At 41.4% G+C, this 16,461-nt stretch overlaps 1 protein-coding gene across 6 annotated transcripts in view; it reads right to left on the reverse strand.

The window, feature by feature from the left end:
* Positions 1-430: 430 nt before the first annotated feature.
* Positions 431-16,461, reverse strand: part of FRMD4B (FERM domain containing 4B) — a 323,466-nt gene continuing 307,435 nt past the window's right edge. For all 6 annotated transcript variants that reach the window (XM_059161477.1, XM_059161479.1, XM_059161475.1 and 3 more), the window contains 5 exons: positions 14,975-15,122; positions 11,872-11,991; positions 9,977-10,788; positions 6,785-6,923; positions 431-2,459 (listed from right to left, as the gene is read on the reverse strand). In XM_059161477.1, coding sequence (XP_059017460.1) covers positions 2,351-2,459; positions 6,785-6,923; positions 9,977-10,788; positions 11,872-11,991; positions 14,975-15,122 — 1,328 coding nt within the window. In that variant the 3' untranslated portion in view covers positions 431-2,350. The remainder of the gene's footprint in view (positions 2,460-6,784; positions 6,924-9,976; positions 10,789-11,871; positions 11,992-14,974; positions 15,123-16,461) is intronic.

Below are 16,461 nucleotides of genomic sequence, written 5' to 3' on the forward strand. Positions count from 1 at the left end.
TTGGTTATTAATAAACATACCAAAGGTGCTGGAGAGAGGTTTTCATAAAAAAATAGGGGGAAAAAAATCATACAGCAGGGCCACTCCATTTCTGTATCTTTTTTTTTAACCATTTGGGAGCCAAGTTCCATGTGCTCTTTTGAAGTGTATTTGTAATTCTGAGCATCCCCTTTCTTGAACAGAAGGTTATTTCCATCTGAGATACTTGCAGAGAAATATGAAGGTCTTCGTACATTTCATTTCCCGTTCCCTTGTCCCCATTGTGCAGGATAAATAGATGTCAGATTAAACATTTTCTTGAATTTAAAAGACCTGGTTGGCAGTCGGCAAAACTAGGATGAATGACTTGTTACAAATAAACAACATTCGTGAGATTAGGAAGCCTAAAAATCCACATCTGTCATCCTCAGTGAGGCAATAAACTACCGTATTTCATCAATTCTAAGACAACTTTATTGTGAGACACAGCATTATTTTATGGAGCACCAAGAAAGAAAAAAACACTGCCAATTCACTGAGAGCATGCCATCCATCAAAAGATGTATCCTGATTTCAAAGATGTAAATATGAAAAAATGTGCATTTTGGCATCAATAGAATATCATAATACTAATAACTGAAAATCTGCCATCTTGTCCAACATGATTACTTGACGTAGAGCACTTTAAACTGCTTTGAACCCTGAATGTAATGGAAGAAGACGTAAACATTTTCAGTAGCACACCTTCAGTTTTTATTGACCTATGTAAAAAAAATAATAGGTCTTAAAAAGTCAGAACAGTAAAAGAATATGGAAAAGGGTATTTCTGTTTCTAGAAGGCTATACAAATATGCAAAAAGGAATAACTTGGTTTTTTTGCATGTCTTCTTGTTTGTTCCAAATTTTTCCCCCAAACTTCATATTTAATGATACAAATGACTAAGGACCAGTTTAACAAATCATCTTTATGTATATATTACATGCTTTGGAATATAGATAGAAAATGTTCCAAAAAAGTTGTTCAGAAACTTCTCTATTCACAATATGAACATGAAACCTGTATAAAAGGGGGGAAGGGAGCACCTTTTATGGAATATTGAAGCAGAGTGAAGATGACAAAAAAGAGCAATCTAGAATACGGAAATATTTGTTTTTTGTTTTGTTTTGTCTTTTGTTTTTGTAAAAAACACACTACAATAAACCATAGCTAATTAGTTCTTCGGAATAAAGTATGAGGTAGTTTTAGCCTCATAATTAAATCTACTGCAGCTTGGAGTTTTTTTCTGTTTTTGTTTTTTTTAATGACTAATCTTGTTTTTGTCATTTGGTGACTTAGAACCCCCCCCCCCACCCCCGCCTGCGGAATCTGGACAATACACTTACTTTTCTAATGTTCACCATTTTAAGGCACGCAATTCATCAACAATGCTGTGGCTTTTTTCTTTTTTTTTTTCATTTCATTTTGTTTTGGGTTCTTTCTGTATTACCTTAAAGTACTTTTTCAAACTCTGGATTAGAAAAACTTTCCATAACAGGTCTGCCATTTCCAATGGCAGCCAAATGGGAGAGTCACCAGCCTGAATAATATAACCCATCAGGCCACTGTACAGAAAGAAAAAAGGGACCCAATAATACTGTACCTTAGAATATTCTCCAAGCAGAGTTTGTCAATTATTCAGTGGGCTGCTTTGTTTTTCCCAATCTGCTACCATAAAGTTATATTACAGGATGCTACAGCAATAAGTCTCTCCAGAACCCATTTTACGGGGCTTATGAAAACCATCACTCTTTATAATATCCTAGAAACATTTACAACTCATTCCAAACTTCATGAGAATCCAGCTTCTCTTCAAGTAATTTTCCAATACTGTCTAAATGGTTCAGATGCGGGTAGAGAGAGCAAGTGACTCCTCGCCGGCTCACAAACCCAAACTTTCTGAAGGTGAGTAATGACTAAGGAGCTTCTGCTTTCCCTTTTCTCATCATTCTGAATTGTGCTCTGCAATTTCCCGTCCTTCCTTCCTACTGGAGACCCTGAACGCACTGGTCACAGTTTTGCGGTTTGCCTTCAACAACTTTTATTCCCTTAAAAAGTGCTTGCTACCGATCGAGGCTGAGTCCTCCCTTGGCCACAGTTCCACCTGGCTCTGTTGGGTGAGTGCCCCGAAGGGGGGAAGGCAAGTCGTTCAGGGACCCAGCACAGGCAGGCTCAGCCTCCGTGGGGGACTCCCTTCCAGGGCCAGTAAGTCCTCTCTTGGACCTTGGATGCCTTTAGCTTTCTAGAGCCGAACAGCTTTCTAGGAAGACAACACATTTTGCAAGGCACACTAGTGTGAGGACGCAGCGCTTGGCCAAGAGGTCCGACGGCAGTTCAGACTAACGTTCCAGGCTTCGAATCTTCATGCCAGAACAGCCTCTGCTCCCTGCTCTCCAGGCTGTCCTCTGACCGGCTTCCCTCTGTGCTGATCTCTGGGTACTGTCTAGTAAAGGAAACCAGGAGAGTTATTACTTGTGGTCATTTTTATTACCAGAGTAGAAAGAAGACTCTACTCAAAGAATTAGTAGAAAGCACTGTCAAGGCAAAGGATGATGGCATGTGCTTTCCTTGTCCTATCGGTGCGTTGTCAAAAAGGCCCATGCAAGGTGTATTTGATTCTCTAGGGAGATATTCCTTTGTCTCACTTATTTTTAACCACAGATTAGGATCCAGATTGTGGTAAGTTACAGGTTAACTCGTATTTTTTTTTTCTTTCTTTTTTGTTGGGAAGTAGTACAGATAACTTTGGTCTACCATAAAAAGATTATGGTTATAGTTTTATTGCCCTGTAGGTCATTAACTGGTGTTTTAATCTTATTTAGTAATCTTATTCCAACATCTTATCTTTCATTGGATTGAATTCAGTCTTTTGAATTCTCTGGGAAGCAGCTTTCCCATTCTGTTAGTTCTCTCATTAATGAGTTAAAGAAATCTTTGATACATGCCCATTTCCTCTCTGTGTGAAAGTCGTCTTTTTAACTTTTTAAAAAGTATTTTTGACAGCCACATTTTAAATTTTCTTCACATTAAGGGAATATACTAGATGCTTTCCTCAGGGACAAAGGAATATATTTAGTGGCAGGCAGGGCACCCAGGGACAAACCTTACACCCCTAGGGTCCATGGGCTGAGCATAAATGGGAAATAACATCGCATACAAAAACCATAGGCATACTTGGATGGCATAGCCAAAGGAAGGCATCCTGTCACACAAACCACTCCAATAAGCAAGACCTCATTCCTGCAGCAGTCACTTAGAACAGGTTAGAGAGTTAGGAGGTTTCTTTTCATTGTAAATTTCTTTAGTCAGGTTGGTTAAAAAGTCACCGGGAGGAGAGCTGAGGAAAGGAATACTACATGAAATCAGGTATTCAGTGTTTTCCTCTACTCTAAACACAAAGTCGGATTTCCACAGCTTCACACACCAGCCAGAACAAGATGGAGACGATCGCACTGAGGGCTCTACTTACTACAGCTGGCTACACTGAGCAAAAGAGAACTGAAAACTGATCTCATTTCGGGAGACACAACCATTCTCTGCGACAGAAGCCCTCGGCGTTGCCTAGTAGAGGGAGAGTTAGATTAGGAAGAGGATGGGAAATGGAAAACAGGAAGCCAAGGTGGGGAAAGTGTTATTGGAAAACACACTTGCAGCATAGAGCCAAGAATCTGACTGTATTATATTCTAGGGAGCATAAGAGATGTTGCCATTTATGATTTTAGAAAGTCTCTGCCACTGACAATTATGCCACAGCATACTTGGAAATAAATTTTTATTGGTAAAAATGTGTAGCTTTCTGTCAATGTTAAGAGCCAGACACTCTGTGGGAGAGGATCTTGAAATACTATGTACTTGCTTTGTTTAAAAATTATTTAAATCTTTAACTTCAGGGCAGAGCTAAAGTTTTTCTTTTTTTTATCTTTAACTTGAAACCCAATTTCTTCTTTTAAAAAATTATGTTTTACTCAAAAATAACAATTTTACAGCAAATTTCTAAAAATGGATGGCTGTTGTGATACTTGCTTTGTTAGTAAGTCAAGTTAAATTGGTTGCTCTGAGGTATATATATATATATATATATATATATATATATATATATATATATATATATATATATATATATATATATATATATATATATATATATATATATATATATATATATATCCTTAATAGGCAAATAGATGGAAACAAGCACACCCATACCTCTGTTGCTGGGAGGGTAAATTGGCAAATCTTTCTGGAAAGCAAGGGCTTAAAAAAAATACACTTTTCAATTTAATCCATTATTTCTACTCACTAGAATGTATCCTAAGGCAATAATCTGGAATTCGGACACATATTTACCCAAAGACATTAACAGCAACATTACAATAAAAAAATGAGAAAATCTAAGAACCATTCAAATTCAAAACATGGGAACTGTTAAGTGAAGTATGGTAGATTTACTGAGTGTAATGTCATGTGGAAAACATAAAATAAGGTTTAAAGAGTTTTTAAAAAATATGGGAACATGTTTATATTGTGATATGAAGTATAAAATTGGAATGCAGAAGTACATAGACAATGACAGGTGTACAACTGAACATAAAGTTATCATTAAGGTCATGGTCATTATGAACATGTAAAAAGGGATACTGGAAAATGGAGGAATGTGTCAAAATGCTAATGGCTACCATCTCTAGATGGCAGAAGATTTCCTACTTATTTATCCCTTTTTATTTTCCTAATTTTTCCACAATGAGCTCATACGATGTGCATGTGAGCACACACAATAGGGATCTTTAAATAGTTTCTAATTTCCTGTAGATTACCCCCCACCCCCGACACCAGACTCCATGTCAAGCCATCTTGGGCTGGCTCTCTGAGATAGACAGGCATACTTGGTAAAAACAGATTTTCTCTAAAAATGTTTACTACTTCCTGAGTCCAGTGAAAGTGGTGTTAAAGATTTTCAAACTGTCTTATGTGCTTTGGTACTGTTTCTCACGCAGTCCGTGAAAAGGAAAGTCGAACTATTACAAATGGGGGAAACTATTTGCAGATGAATCATACAGAATGATGAGAACTGGCTTGAAAAAGTGCAGCTCCAGTTTTGGGCCAAAGACATTTTAGTTTTTGCTCCTAACTCATTTGCAGTATTATTTACAGAAACCCAAGCTATCTGAAGTCCCCTGAGGTATATTTTCACTAAAATTCTATTTTGAGCACACCCTTTGTTGAGTTGAGACAATTGGCCTAATGGTTCAAGCCAAGAAAAACTCTCCTTGAACAAGGAGAAGAAAAATAAGGTTTAGGGGATTGAATACCTCCAAATCGTTTGTAACACGGAGTACTTTATTAAGAAATTATGATTTCACTCATGTGTGGAATTTAAGAAACAAAACAGATGAACACAGTGGAAGGGAAAAAAATAAAAGAGAGAGAGAGGGAGGCAAACCATATGAGACTCTTGATTATAGAGAACAAACTGAGGGTTGATGGGGGAGGTGGGTGGGGGCGGGCTAGACGGGTGATAGGGATTACGGAGGTCACTTGTTGTGATGAGCACTGGGTGATGTACGTAAGTGATGGGTCACTGGCTTCTACTCCTGAAACCAATTTTACCATACAGGTTAACCAACTAGAATCGAAATAAAAAATTGAAGTAAAAAAAAGAAAAGAAATTAGCCTCTCAAATTCACCAGGATAGACACTTTGACAAGTTATTGTCTGTGAAAGTCTCCCTATGCCTGAAGCAATTTGACCTAGAGCAAAATTATATAAAAACAAAATGCTTGGGGCACCTGGGTGGCTCAGTGGGTTGAAGCCTCTGCCTTTGGCTCAGGTCATGATCCCAGGGTCCTGGGGTTGAGCCCGGCATTGCATTGCACCGGGCTCTCTGCTCAGCAGGGAGTCTGCTTCCCTTCCTCTCTTTCTCTCTGCCTGCCTCTCTGCCTACGTGTGATCTCCATCTGTCATACATAAATAAAATCTTAAAAAAAAAAACAACCCTTTAAAAACAAAGCAAAACAAAATGCTCTATTTCTCAGCATGATGGGTGTGCATTATATTCTGTGAAAAGTGACAGGGAGAAAAGATCTCTTCAAACTTAATTCCTGCATCTACAAATAAGTGAAAAACCTGTAATGCGGAGTTAGCCCTCTTTTTTAAAAATCACATTTTAACAAATTGTTCTTGTATGTTTCCTCCCGATGTTTACAAAGAACCACAATTACAAACAGGACAGCTGGCTGTGTCTGTAGCAAATGTTCACTGAAATCAAGCCCACCAACTGTCTACGAGGAATGTTGATGTGAACAGCCTTTTCTGGAGTAGAGCAGAGGTATTTTTTCTCCAAGGTTCCAGGAGAGTCTTAAATGGGTATATCAGTAATCCCATTTAAAGTACTGCAATTCAAAAAAAACCCATCAGATACAGAATTTAAGACCTTACTGAAGACTATGGAACGAAGTCAAATTTCAACATTCTAGATGAGGCGGCAACAAACCTTTTCTTAAAACGCCAGATGTTTTTGGCTTTGTTGGCCATGAAGGCTCTGTCGCTACTCCACTCTGCCCTCACAGTACACAAACAGCCACAGATAAAATGTACATGAATAAACATGGCCGTTTTCCAATAAAACTTAATTTACAAAAACAGGTGGCAGCTGCTTTTGGCCCGTAGGCTATAGTCTGGTGATCTTTGAGTTTTCATAAAATAGAATAGAATTCCTCAATTATTTGACCAGGAAGAGGCTACTAGAATTTTGGAGCATTGCTTTCTCACCTGCCTGGAGAGGGCAAAGGATTATAGATGTTGCCATAGCAGCTGGTGTAGGAAGAATGTGCCGGGGTCTCGTAGTCGTAGTCGGATAGCCCTACTGCTATCTGGGTCCTCCAGTTCCCAGAAGCATTTGTAGAAGATACTAGAAATAAAAAGGGAAAGAGACAAAATTAGTGCGAATATTCAAAGCAAAGGCTATTTAGGCCATTTAGATGTACATTATAATCACCCATGTGCAGATAAAAGCCAATGTTTTATCTTATTCTAGTTTAGTCACTGGCCATGTGACCTTGGGCAAATAGTTTATTCTCTTTAAGTCCCAGTTTCTTTACCTGTAAAGTGGGGATAATAATGCAAATATACCCCATATAGGGATGTTAACAGGATTAAATAAGGTTATATAGGAGAATGTTTAGCTCTGTGGCTGGTATAGAGTAAACACCCCCAAATGACAACTATTGATGTTATTAAAGGGAATAACGTTAATTGAAAGGCAGGCTGTAAAAAATAACCTACAAGACAAGTCAAAAAAACATTCTCATATATGGAGAGAGTCTCTCCATTCTGGCTAGGGTGGCTGGACAGATAAGGCTTTATTTGTAAAGATAAGATGACCAGTTTGAGTTTCTCAGAGGCCTTTGGAGGAAAAGCACTCCACAAGTTAACCTGTTGGGATATGACTTGTTCCTTGGCCCAAGGCAACCAGCTGCTAGCAGGATCAACGCAAAATTTTTCCCTTAAAAGTAAGTGTGTGTGGTGGAAAGGGGAGAGAGTATAAGTAGTACAGGAAGGAATTAGTTCTACTGAGGGACTGAACTAGAACAAGACAAGGGCACAGTTTGGGACCAAAGCCCAGTGAATGTCTCATCATGGAGTGTTTGTTGTCCTCTCTCTAAAATCAGTTCTGCTCCATGCCCGGGATGCAGGTGACCACAACGCCAAGCCGGTCCAAGACCAGCACCGCTCATGGATGCTTCTGGTCACCCTCCATTTCCTGTTCTTGGCGGCCACCTTCCTCCTCTTCTCTCTCACACCCACAAAGCCCTCGTGACCAGTGCACGGCAGACGCCTTTCAAAACTCATCTGTGGCCCCGGATGCCATGAGGTTTTTGACTCAAAGATGTAATTCCCTCACTTTGAGTTTCTAAGAATGTTTCATAACTCTGAGTCAGAGGCTGTGAAGCTTGGTGGTTAAGGTGTCAGAGCTGGGAGGGAATTCCCACTCAAGCACTTACGAGCTCTGGGGCTTGGCCAGGGTCATTTCCACTCTCTAAATAGAACCGCCTTCACAGCTAGATGAGGACAGCGATAACAGACCTAACAACAGCGCTCACAATCTGTGGCACACATTAGATGGGATGGGGCAGTTAGGCACCGAGCATGCGGTGTGGCCCAGGGGAAGCTGATGGTGGCTGTCACTACCACCAAAACGGAGTCACCAAGAGAGTCTTTAGACGGCTGCAAGAACTACAAAACCCCCGACTACTTTGGCAGATAACAGGAAACGCTCCCTGGCGCATGCCTGTTGTCGTACATTTTCGTAGCTATGAAATGTTGACAGGAATGAGGAAAATGCTGAAAGGGAATTTTCTCGAGGAGCTCTAATTCCATCCCTTTAATTCTTTAATGTGGAATGCCTTTTGGTCTGTGGGGCCAAATTCTCCAGCTACCCGCCAGGCCCCTCCTGAGTGTGACTCAGGAAGCACTAAGTCCTTTCTCACCTTTGCCCCAGACACTGGGTCAACCACCAGTAACACTGTGGTTTCCGAGGTATACACCTGCTCCTCGCCAGCCTCCCTCCTTAAGATGGCATCACCCCAGCCCTGTGCCCTCATGACCGTCCATATGCATCTTAGCCCTCCCTGTTGGCTCCTTCTAACACCCTCCCAGTGTTTGTTTTCTGAAAGATTCTCATGCTGTGCCCTGAACTTGGAGGGGGAAGAAAGGTGTTCCCTAGATAAGAGCCATAACTAACCAGGAGGAGGAGCCTTTTCATATATTTGATGTGGTAATAAATGGGAAAGTTCTAGCGGAAGTCCAAAGTCCTCCACAAAAGAAGAGACTGTAAACCCAAACAGAAATCTCCATGGCAATGCCTCTGGTCAACAAACTTGGGAAATTTTTAAAGGCACAGTCTTCATCGATTCTTATGCAATGATTTGGGAGTCCCTGTGCTGTGTCTTACTAAAGGGGTCATGCCTGAAAGAGGGGAAGAACACATGACTTCAGGTTTTCACGTAGTTCAAGAACTCATTCATTTTAGAGCCTAAAAATTGCTTAATGTGTATACATTCCTCTGGCTGCTGACTAGACTGTGCGCTCCTCAAAGCCAGAAACTCCTCAAGGTCAACATTGGCTCCTCAGCATCCAGGATATGCCTGCTTGTTTGCTGAATCAATGAAACCCGAGGCAAACACTCCTCTTTCCTCTTATTTCTGTAGTTGGTGAGGGGTAAACAGTAAGCCTGCCATGGATTTTAGTGGAGTGAGGGGCCAAAGTCTGTGTGTGAGGGAACCTCTCTAACCAAAATTATCTTTGAAAATCCCTTACATCAACCCTAACGTAGAGTATATATGACAACTTACTGAATTGAGTCAAGGTACTAGAAGCACGCAGAACAGTACCAGAAAGAGGGCTTACAAATTGCTGGCTCCCATCACAATTGCTAGGAGCCTCACATGGCCATCCGAACTTTCAAAACCAACTGCCCTTAGAGGATCAAGTTCCTGGTGGTGAACAGGGAAGGATGCATAGTCCTAATGTTTTCTGTTTACCTGATGTGTTTACTCTACTTTTTGAACAAGTCAGACATCAGGGACCTGCACACTTTTATGACATGCGGAAAAGATATGCTATTTGAAAGCCCCTCACTCAGGGCAGGAGAGAGTAGGTGCTCAATGAACGCTTGTTGCATTGGAATCTACCAATTGCTATAGTGGACTCCCATGGACTGTGTTCTACTTTTAGTGTATGGTCTGCTGAAGCGAGCACCGCGGACTATGTTCTTTGGAAAGACGAAGAGAAGAACTATTTTTAAGTTGGCGATTCTTACTATGGTCCCATGGAATGGTACCAGGGTCACAACCTTGGGGACTGGTCCTATGATTCCCTGAGGGGAGTGGTTTGGGGGCAGCATGGGCAGGGGAGAGGAGGTAAATTTGATGCAGGGACCAAGAGCGTCTGCAGCGTTCTTACCGGAAGAGTAGGAGGATGTTCGGCTGCTGGGAGAACAGGGTACTTGCAGCCCTGCAAACCCCAAGCACCTCTGCGATCCCCTGTCTGAGTCAAAGCTAGTCTGTGGGCTGTGCCCCTGGTCCTTTTGTCCAGAGGCCCGCTGGTACCAGCCACGCAGGTGCTCTGCAACTAAGGCCTTGTGGATGTTTTTGGTGATGTGCTCCGACTTGGCAGCAGCCTTCCTAGGCAGCCGGAGAGTTGCATATGGGTTATGGGGCACATGGTCGACCTCATCCTCATGAAAGGATCTGCTGTAGTCCCGCTGGCGCTCGTATCCATAGTTGGCTGACGAACGGTAGGAAGGATTGACGCTGTACTGTCCCTCCGTGTCGTTCTCATAGACGTAGCCGCCGCTGTAATAAAGATCACACTCTGCATAGGGTGTGTACCCAGCAATATAGTAACTAGAAGAAGGTTGCTCCTGGCTCTTTGTGTAGACGCCATTCCTCAAACTATCCTTTTGTGCTAGGTTGGGCATGCTTCCTGAATTTGAAGTCGAAACATTCTGTTTCTTGGACCTTCTCCGGCCCCTGGCACGAGTGTCCAGAGTCTGGGTAGTGTAATAGGGGCCGGCGACGGGCGTCACGCAGTAATACTCCGTGCTTGACTGGCTGGTGTAGGAGGACCCGTCGTCCAGGATTTCCGTACTACTGCTTCTTTGGGATTTGGAGAGGGAGAAAAATGGCTTATCGCTGTCCATCTCAGACAGCAGGTGGGACTGAGACTCGAGGCTTCCGCTGCGCTGGCGGCAGTGCTGGGCTGAAGATTCGGGTCTGTGGGAGGAGAGAGGCCAGTTTGTAACAGAGGAAGAAAGAAAGGACGGACTGAAATGAAACACATGATCATGGCGGTGAAGGATTTCATCACCCTGAACTGCAGTAAGACTCAAGGTTTCCAAAGCTGACTGCACGAGAGGACACATTTTTCATATAACCCATCGGCTGCCACACAGGTGCACTGTGTCATCGTCAGAAGGAGAAGAGAACCAGGTTCTAACCACTGTGCGATTCAAAGCCTTACTCAAGAGCGGGAAAGAGAACGGATGATGCGCAAGCTGCATCAAAGCCTAAAAAAAAAAAGCCCAAGCGTCTTTGGAGGTTCCTCTCTTCCAACAGGAGGGAAGGAGACACAGACTAGGGCAGAGGGAGCACTGCTCGGGGGAGAGCCTGGCTCTGACAGCAGACTTATCTGGGGGGAGTCTTGGGTAAGACTCTGAACCTCTCTTGATCCTCATCCCTAAAACAAGGAGGTAAAACAGGATCTGAGATCTGCAGTTCGGCTTGTCATGTGTACTGAATAATATCAGGCATATGGTGCACCTGCGGGGCTCAGTCAGTAAAGTGTCTGCCTTCGGCTCAGGTCATGATCCCAGGGTCCTGGGATCGAGCCCCACACTGGGCTCCCTGCTAAGTGGGGAGCCTGCTTCTCCCTCTGCCTGCCACTCGCCCTGCTTGCATTCTCTCTCTCTCTGAGAAATAAATAAATAAAACCTTAAAAATTTTTTTTAAAAAATATCAGGCTTATAAAAGAGCTAGCGAAACCTTCCCTAAATGCTTCCAAGTGTTGGCTTGTGTCATTATCCTCATCCTCGCCACCGAATAACAGACAGCGATGTCTGGCTGGGAAAACTAAGGCACACGCACAAAAAAATCTCCTATCTACCCGCACAAAGCCTATTTTTCAGTGCATTTTCTTTGCCAGTGTCACTGAACTGTTAAGTAGAAAATGTGGATCTGTAACCAGTCCCGCTGCATTGAGTCCCTTAAAATGATTAAAACGCAAAACAAAGCAGAGCAAAACCAACAAAGTAAAGCAAAATCAACAATGTCAAAGTCACTGGAACGAAGCGCTCTTACTCCAAGTGGCTGCTGCTGTAGGCATTTCGGGTCAGAACGGGAGTGGTGGGCATGCTCCGTCCGCCGGGGGGCCGCCGCTCCAGGGTTTTGTAAGGGCTGCTGTGGGTCGACAGCATTTCCCTGTGATGGGAAGAAGAACGTGGGAGATGATGAGCCTCCTAGCATCTCTGGCCAACTCGTCAACAGCCAATTTGAAACTTAGTGGAAGTGAAGGAAAGGAGCATTGAAGAAAACGGGGCAGGGTGTCTTTGTGATTTAGTATCCTTGTATGTCCTGGGTGAGTTTGGGGGGAAACACAAGGGATCTCTCTAGTCATAAGGATGAAGGAAAAAAAAAACAAAGCCTTTTTTTAAAAAAAGAAGAATGTACTGAATAAAAGGGATTGAAAGCAACTAGAGCAAGGGCAGCAAAGCCTTTTTCTGTAAGAGTCTAAGAGTAAATATTTTTGGCCTTGCAGGCCAGATGTCCCTGTCCTGACCACTCTCTTGTGCCCCTGAGGGACAAAAGCAGTGTAGACAACGTGTACATGAATGGGGATGGCTGTGAGCCAAAAGGGCTTGACTGTGGACACCGAAAGTCAAATATCGTATAATTTTCATGTCCCGCAATACTACTGCTTTTGGGGGTGCCTGGGTGGCTCAGTGGGTTAAAGCCTATGCCTTCGGCTCAGGTCATGATCCCAGGGTCCTGGGATCGAGCCCCACATCGAGCTCTCTGCTCAGCAGGGAACCTGTTTCCCCCTCTCTCTCTGCCTGCCTCTCTGCCTACTTGTGATCTCCATCTGTCAAATAAATAAATAAAATCTTAAAAAAAAAAATACTACTGCTTTTGACTTCCCCTCCAACTATTTAAAAATGTAAAAACCATTCTGAGCTCGTGGGCCATATAAAAATAAGTTGCAGGATGAACCCAGCCAGTGGGTTTTTGTCTGCGGGCCGTGGATTAGAAGGTAACATCTTTAAATCACTTTGTTGGCTACACAGCACAGTGAGAACACAATCTAAAGTTCATTCTTTAATGAAAGGTGACTCTGATTACATTTTTAGTTATCACAAAAGCATGTCAAGTTCACCGCAGAAAATTTTGAAAAGTACAGGTTAAAAAGAAAAACTTAAATATCTATCATCAGAAACCTCAGAGACAGCCAGTCAACACTGACTATTTTCAGATATTTTTCACTAACCATACTTATAGGTATTTACAGTTTTTTTTTTTTTTTTTTTTTTTTAAAGATTTTATTTATTTATCAGAGAGAGAGAGAGAAGAGAGCGAGCACAGGCAGACAGAACGGCAGGCAGAGGCAGAGGGAGAAGCAGGCTCCCCGCTGAGCAAGGAGCCCGATGTGGGACTCGATCCCAGGACGCTGGGATCATGACCTGAGCCGAAGGCAGCTGCTCAACCAACTGAGCCACCCAGGCGTCCCGTATTTACAGTTTTAACAACAACAAAATACGATCTTACTCTATACTCTCTTTCAAAACTCACATTAAAAAAACTGTATCTAAAGTTTTGTGTTGGTTACTATTCATCCACAATGTTATTTTAATGACAGTAGAGCATTCTACTGTAAGGATTTATAAATCATTTGAACAACTCACTAGTTGAGCATTTGGGTTGTTTTCAATTTGTCACTAGCATCAACAGTACCGGGATGAGCATCCTGTAGTTAATTAATACAACAGGAAAAATTCCTCTAAGTGAAATTGCGGGATCAATGACCAAACCCATCTTAAGCTATTAAGGAAGTAGGTATAGTAATTTTGAAGATAATGATTTCTGGTCATAGGTCTTCCTTTTGCTTCAATAGCTTTGTTTCCCCTGATATAATAAATACATTTGTCCAGAGCTGTCCAACGAAGGAAATACGCTATATCTATGCCAATATTATAGTCATTAGCCCACATGTGCACCCACTAGCACTTGAAATGTGGCTAGCATGACTCAGAAGTGAATTTTTAATTTTATTTACTTTTAATTGCACTGGCTGGCACAGCTCTAGACACTTGGATTTCTATTGTTTAGGCAACAGTTCTAAAGGCTAATCTAATAGCTGGGCCTGAGATGGTCTTTGACAAAGGAGAAATACAGCATGGTGCTATTTTCTTAAGTGAAGAATTATTTAATCTAAATAATCTTCCTTTATTTTAAGACTAATTTCCCCCTTCACTGAGATGCAGTGTGACATATTGGTTAAAATCACTCCATAGGCTTTGGAGTCAGGCTACATAGGTTCAAATCCTGATTCCAACATTTACAGGAACCCAACAGGTTATTCAAGCTTTCTGGTCCTCAGTGTACTTACCTGTAAATGGTAATGACAGTTGTCACACTACAGGTTAAATTCATTAATATGTATTAAAATACTTTGAACAGTGTCTGACATACAGTAAGCATTCAATAAATGTTAACTTCATTTATTATTATTATTATTATGACAATGGCTGTATTTTTGATATTTACATGTCTTTTTTTCAATGAACTTGTGGTATTATTTATGTGAACATTCTGATTAGGCAGAGTAAACATTTGGTAATTTATCTTGGGTCCCTTTTTTTTTTTTTTTTTTTTTTAAGTAGTATTGATCCATGCAGCCAAATTCTGAGAATCCCTGGTCTGTCATCTTTTTAAAATACTGGTGTTATTGCCTGGATAATATTTATCTGAGATATTCGAGAAGAAAAGTCACATTATCTATGTTACAGATTCAAAATGAGTGAAAGTCTCATTTCCTTTGGAAAGAGTGGAAGTCATTTCTGTCACTCACACTGATAGTGTGGTATTTAATGTCCATTTCCTGAGAGCATGGGTTTTGAAATGGAACTTCAGATGTTATATCCAAATCCAGATTATAAGTAATGCCCCTGGAACCTAACATAAATCCAACAGACTTTAAAATATAGGAAAGTGCCAAATGCTTTGAAAAGAACTCTTAGAAATGTGCTTGTTGTCAACAACAAATAACGGGGTGAGTTTCTATGCTTTGGTTTTGCAGGATAACCCCTTCTGAAAGGGTAAAAGGGTAATGCCCCAAAGGGTCGACTATTTCGGAGGAAAGGTCTCACGGCTGTGAGGCATCTGCCTCCCTGAAGATGGGATTTCTCACCTGGACTGCCTGGTCTCCGCAAACTGTTCATTGACGGATGACTTTCTGAAATGGATTCGCTCAATACCGAGAGACTTGGGGGGAAGAATTCTTGGAGAATGAGGTACTGAACTTGGTCGCTGCCCAGCGAGAGTGAAGGTGTCATTGGCTATAATAAGTAAATGAATGAATGAATCAGTAAGTAGGTAAATAAATAAGTTAATAAATACCTTTCCAGCCCTCCAAAAAGCAAATCAGAAGATCTGATGTTTTTAGAAGTGTATTATTTTAGGACATTTATTTTATACTTTATACACTAGAAAACAGAAATTACTGAATACAACTGACCCTTGGACAACACAGGTTTGGACTGCATGGGTCCACTTACACACAGATTTTTTTTTTCTGATATAGTAAAGTATAGTAAATGCATTTTCTCTTCCTTATGATTTTCTTAATAACATTTTCTCCTCTCTAGCTTACTTGACTGTAGGAATACAGTATATATATATAATACATTTAACATACAAATATGTGTTAATTGTTTAAGTTAATGATAAGGCTTCTGCCAAAACTAAGCTGTAACTAGTTATGTTTTGGGGTAGTCAAAGTTATACTTGGATTTTCAACCACCGGGAGTGGGACCACACCTAACCCCCACATTATTCAAGGGTCAAATGTTCTCTTGTGGGCCTGATCCAACTTTTCCCAGTTTAGTAGGTAATAAAAGCAATAATTATATTCTCTGAGCAGAGAAATCATTCTGGTAGAATGGGTGATACTATAGTTTTTCTAGAATTATATTAAAGAAAACCCCCAGTGTGTATAGGGCCAAAAGCAAGTTGGCTGGTACAGCTGGCTTGGATCACTTCTGTTCACCTTTCAAGTTCTTAGGCCTCGCTGGCTGACCAGGGGCTCATCCTGTCATTGAAAGTGATATAACTGATGTATGCTGAGTCATCAGAGACTTGTTATGTCTCCTGCTGACATCTGCATTTTCAAAGAGGAATGGAAAACACGACCCAGCTTCAGCTCAAAGGAAAAATTTTGGAGTGGTGGAGTTTCATGCACCATCAAATTTGGGGTGGGATGAAGGTGGGGGAGATAAAGCCGTATGGGTTAGTGGCTTCCCAGAATTCTTTAAATCATCTCTAGACAGTCACTCCTCTGCTTAAGCACCAGGGATTACAAGGAAGCACTTTCCCACTCGATATGAAATCCATTCCACCATCAAATGTGCTGAACAAACACAGGCCATCAAAACATGTGGCCTTCCTCTATGAAACCAATACAATGACATGTAACCCAATTTCTTCCCAAGGAAAATAAACTCTTAGCCATCCAGAACACAAGGATAATCAAAGTCTACACTATATTTCACAGTTTGAGATAAGACTCCAAATATAGAAGATTCATCATTGGGAAAGTTGCATGAAAGGTTCTGAATACAACTCCCCGTGAACCTGTTATTACTTCAAGAGAGAACATTTAAAAAAAATCCTACAGAG

The sequence above is a fragment of the Mustela lutreola genome, chromosome 2, assembly GCF_030435805.1.
Source record: "Mustela lutreola isolate mMusLut2 chromosome 2, mMusLut2.pri, whole genome shotgun sequence".
In the NCBI taxonomy this organism is placed as follows: domain Eukaryota; kingdom Metazoa; phylum Chordata; class Mammalia; order Carnivora; family Mustelidae; genus Mustela; species Mustela lutreola.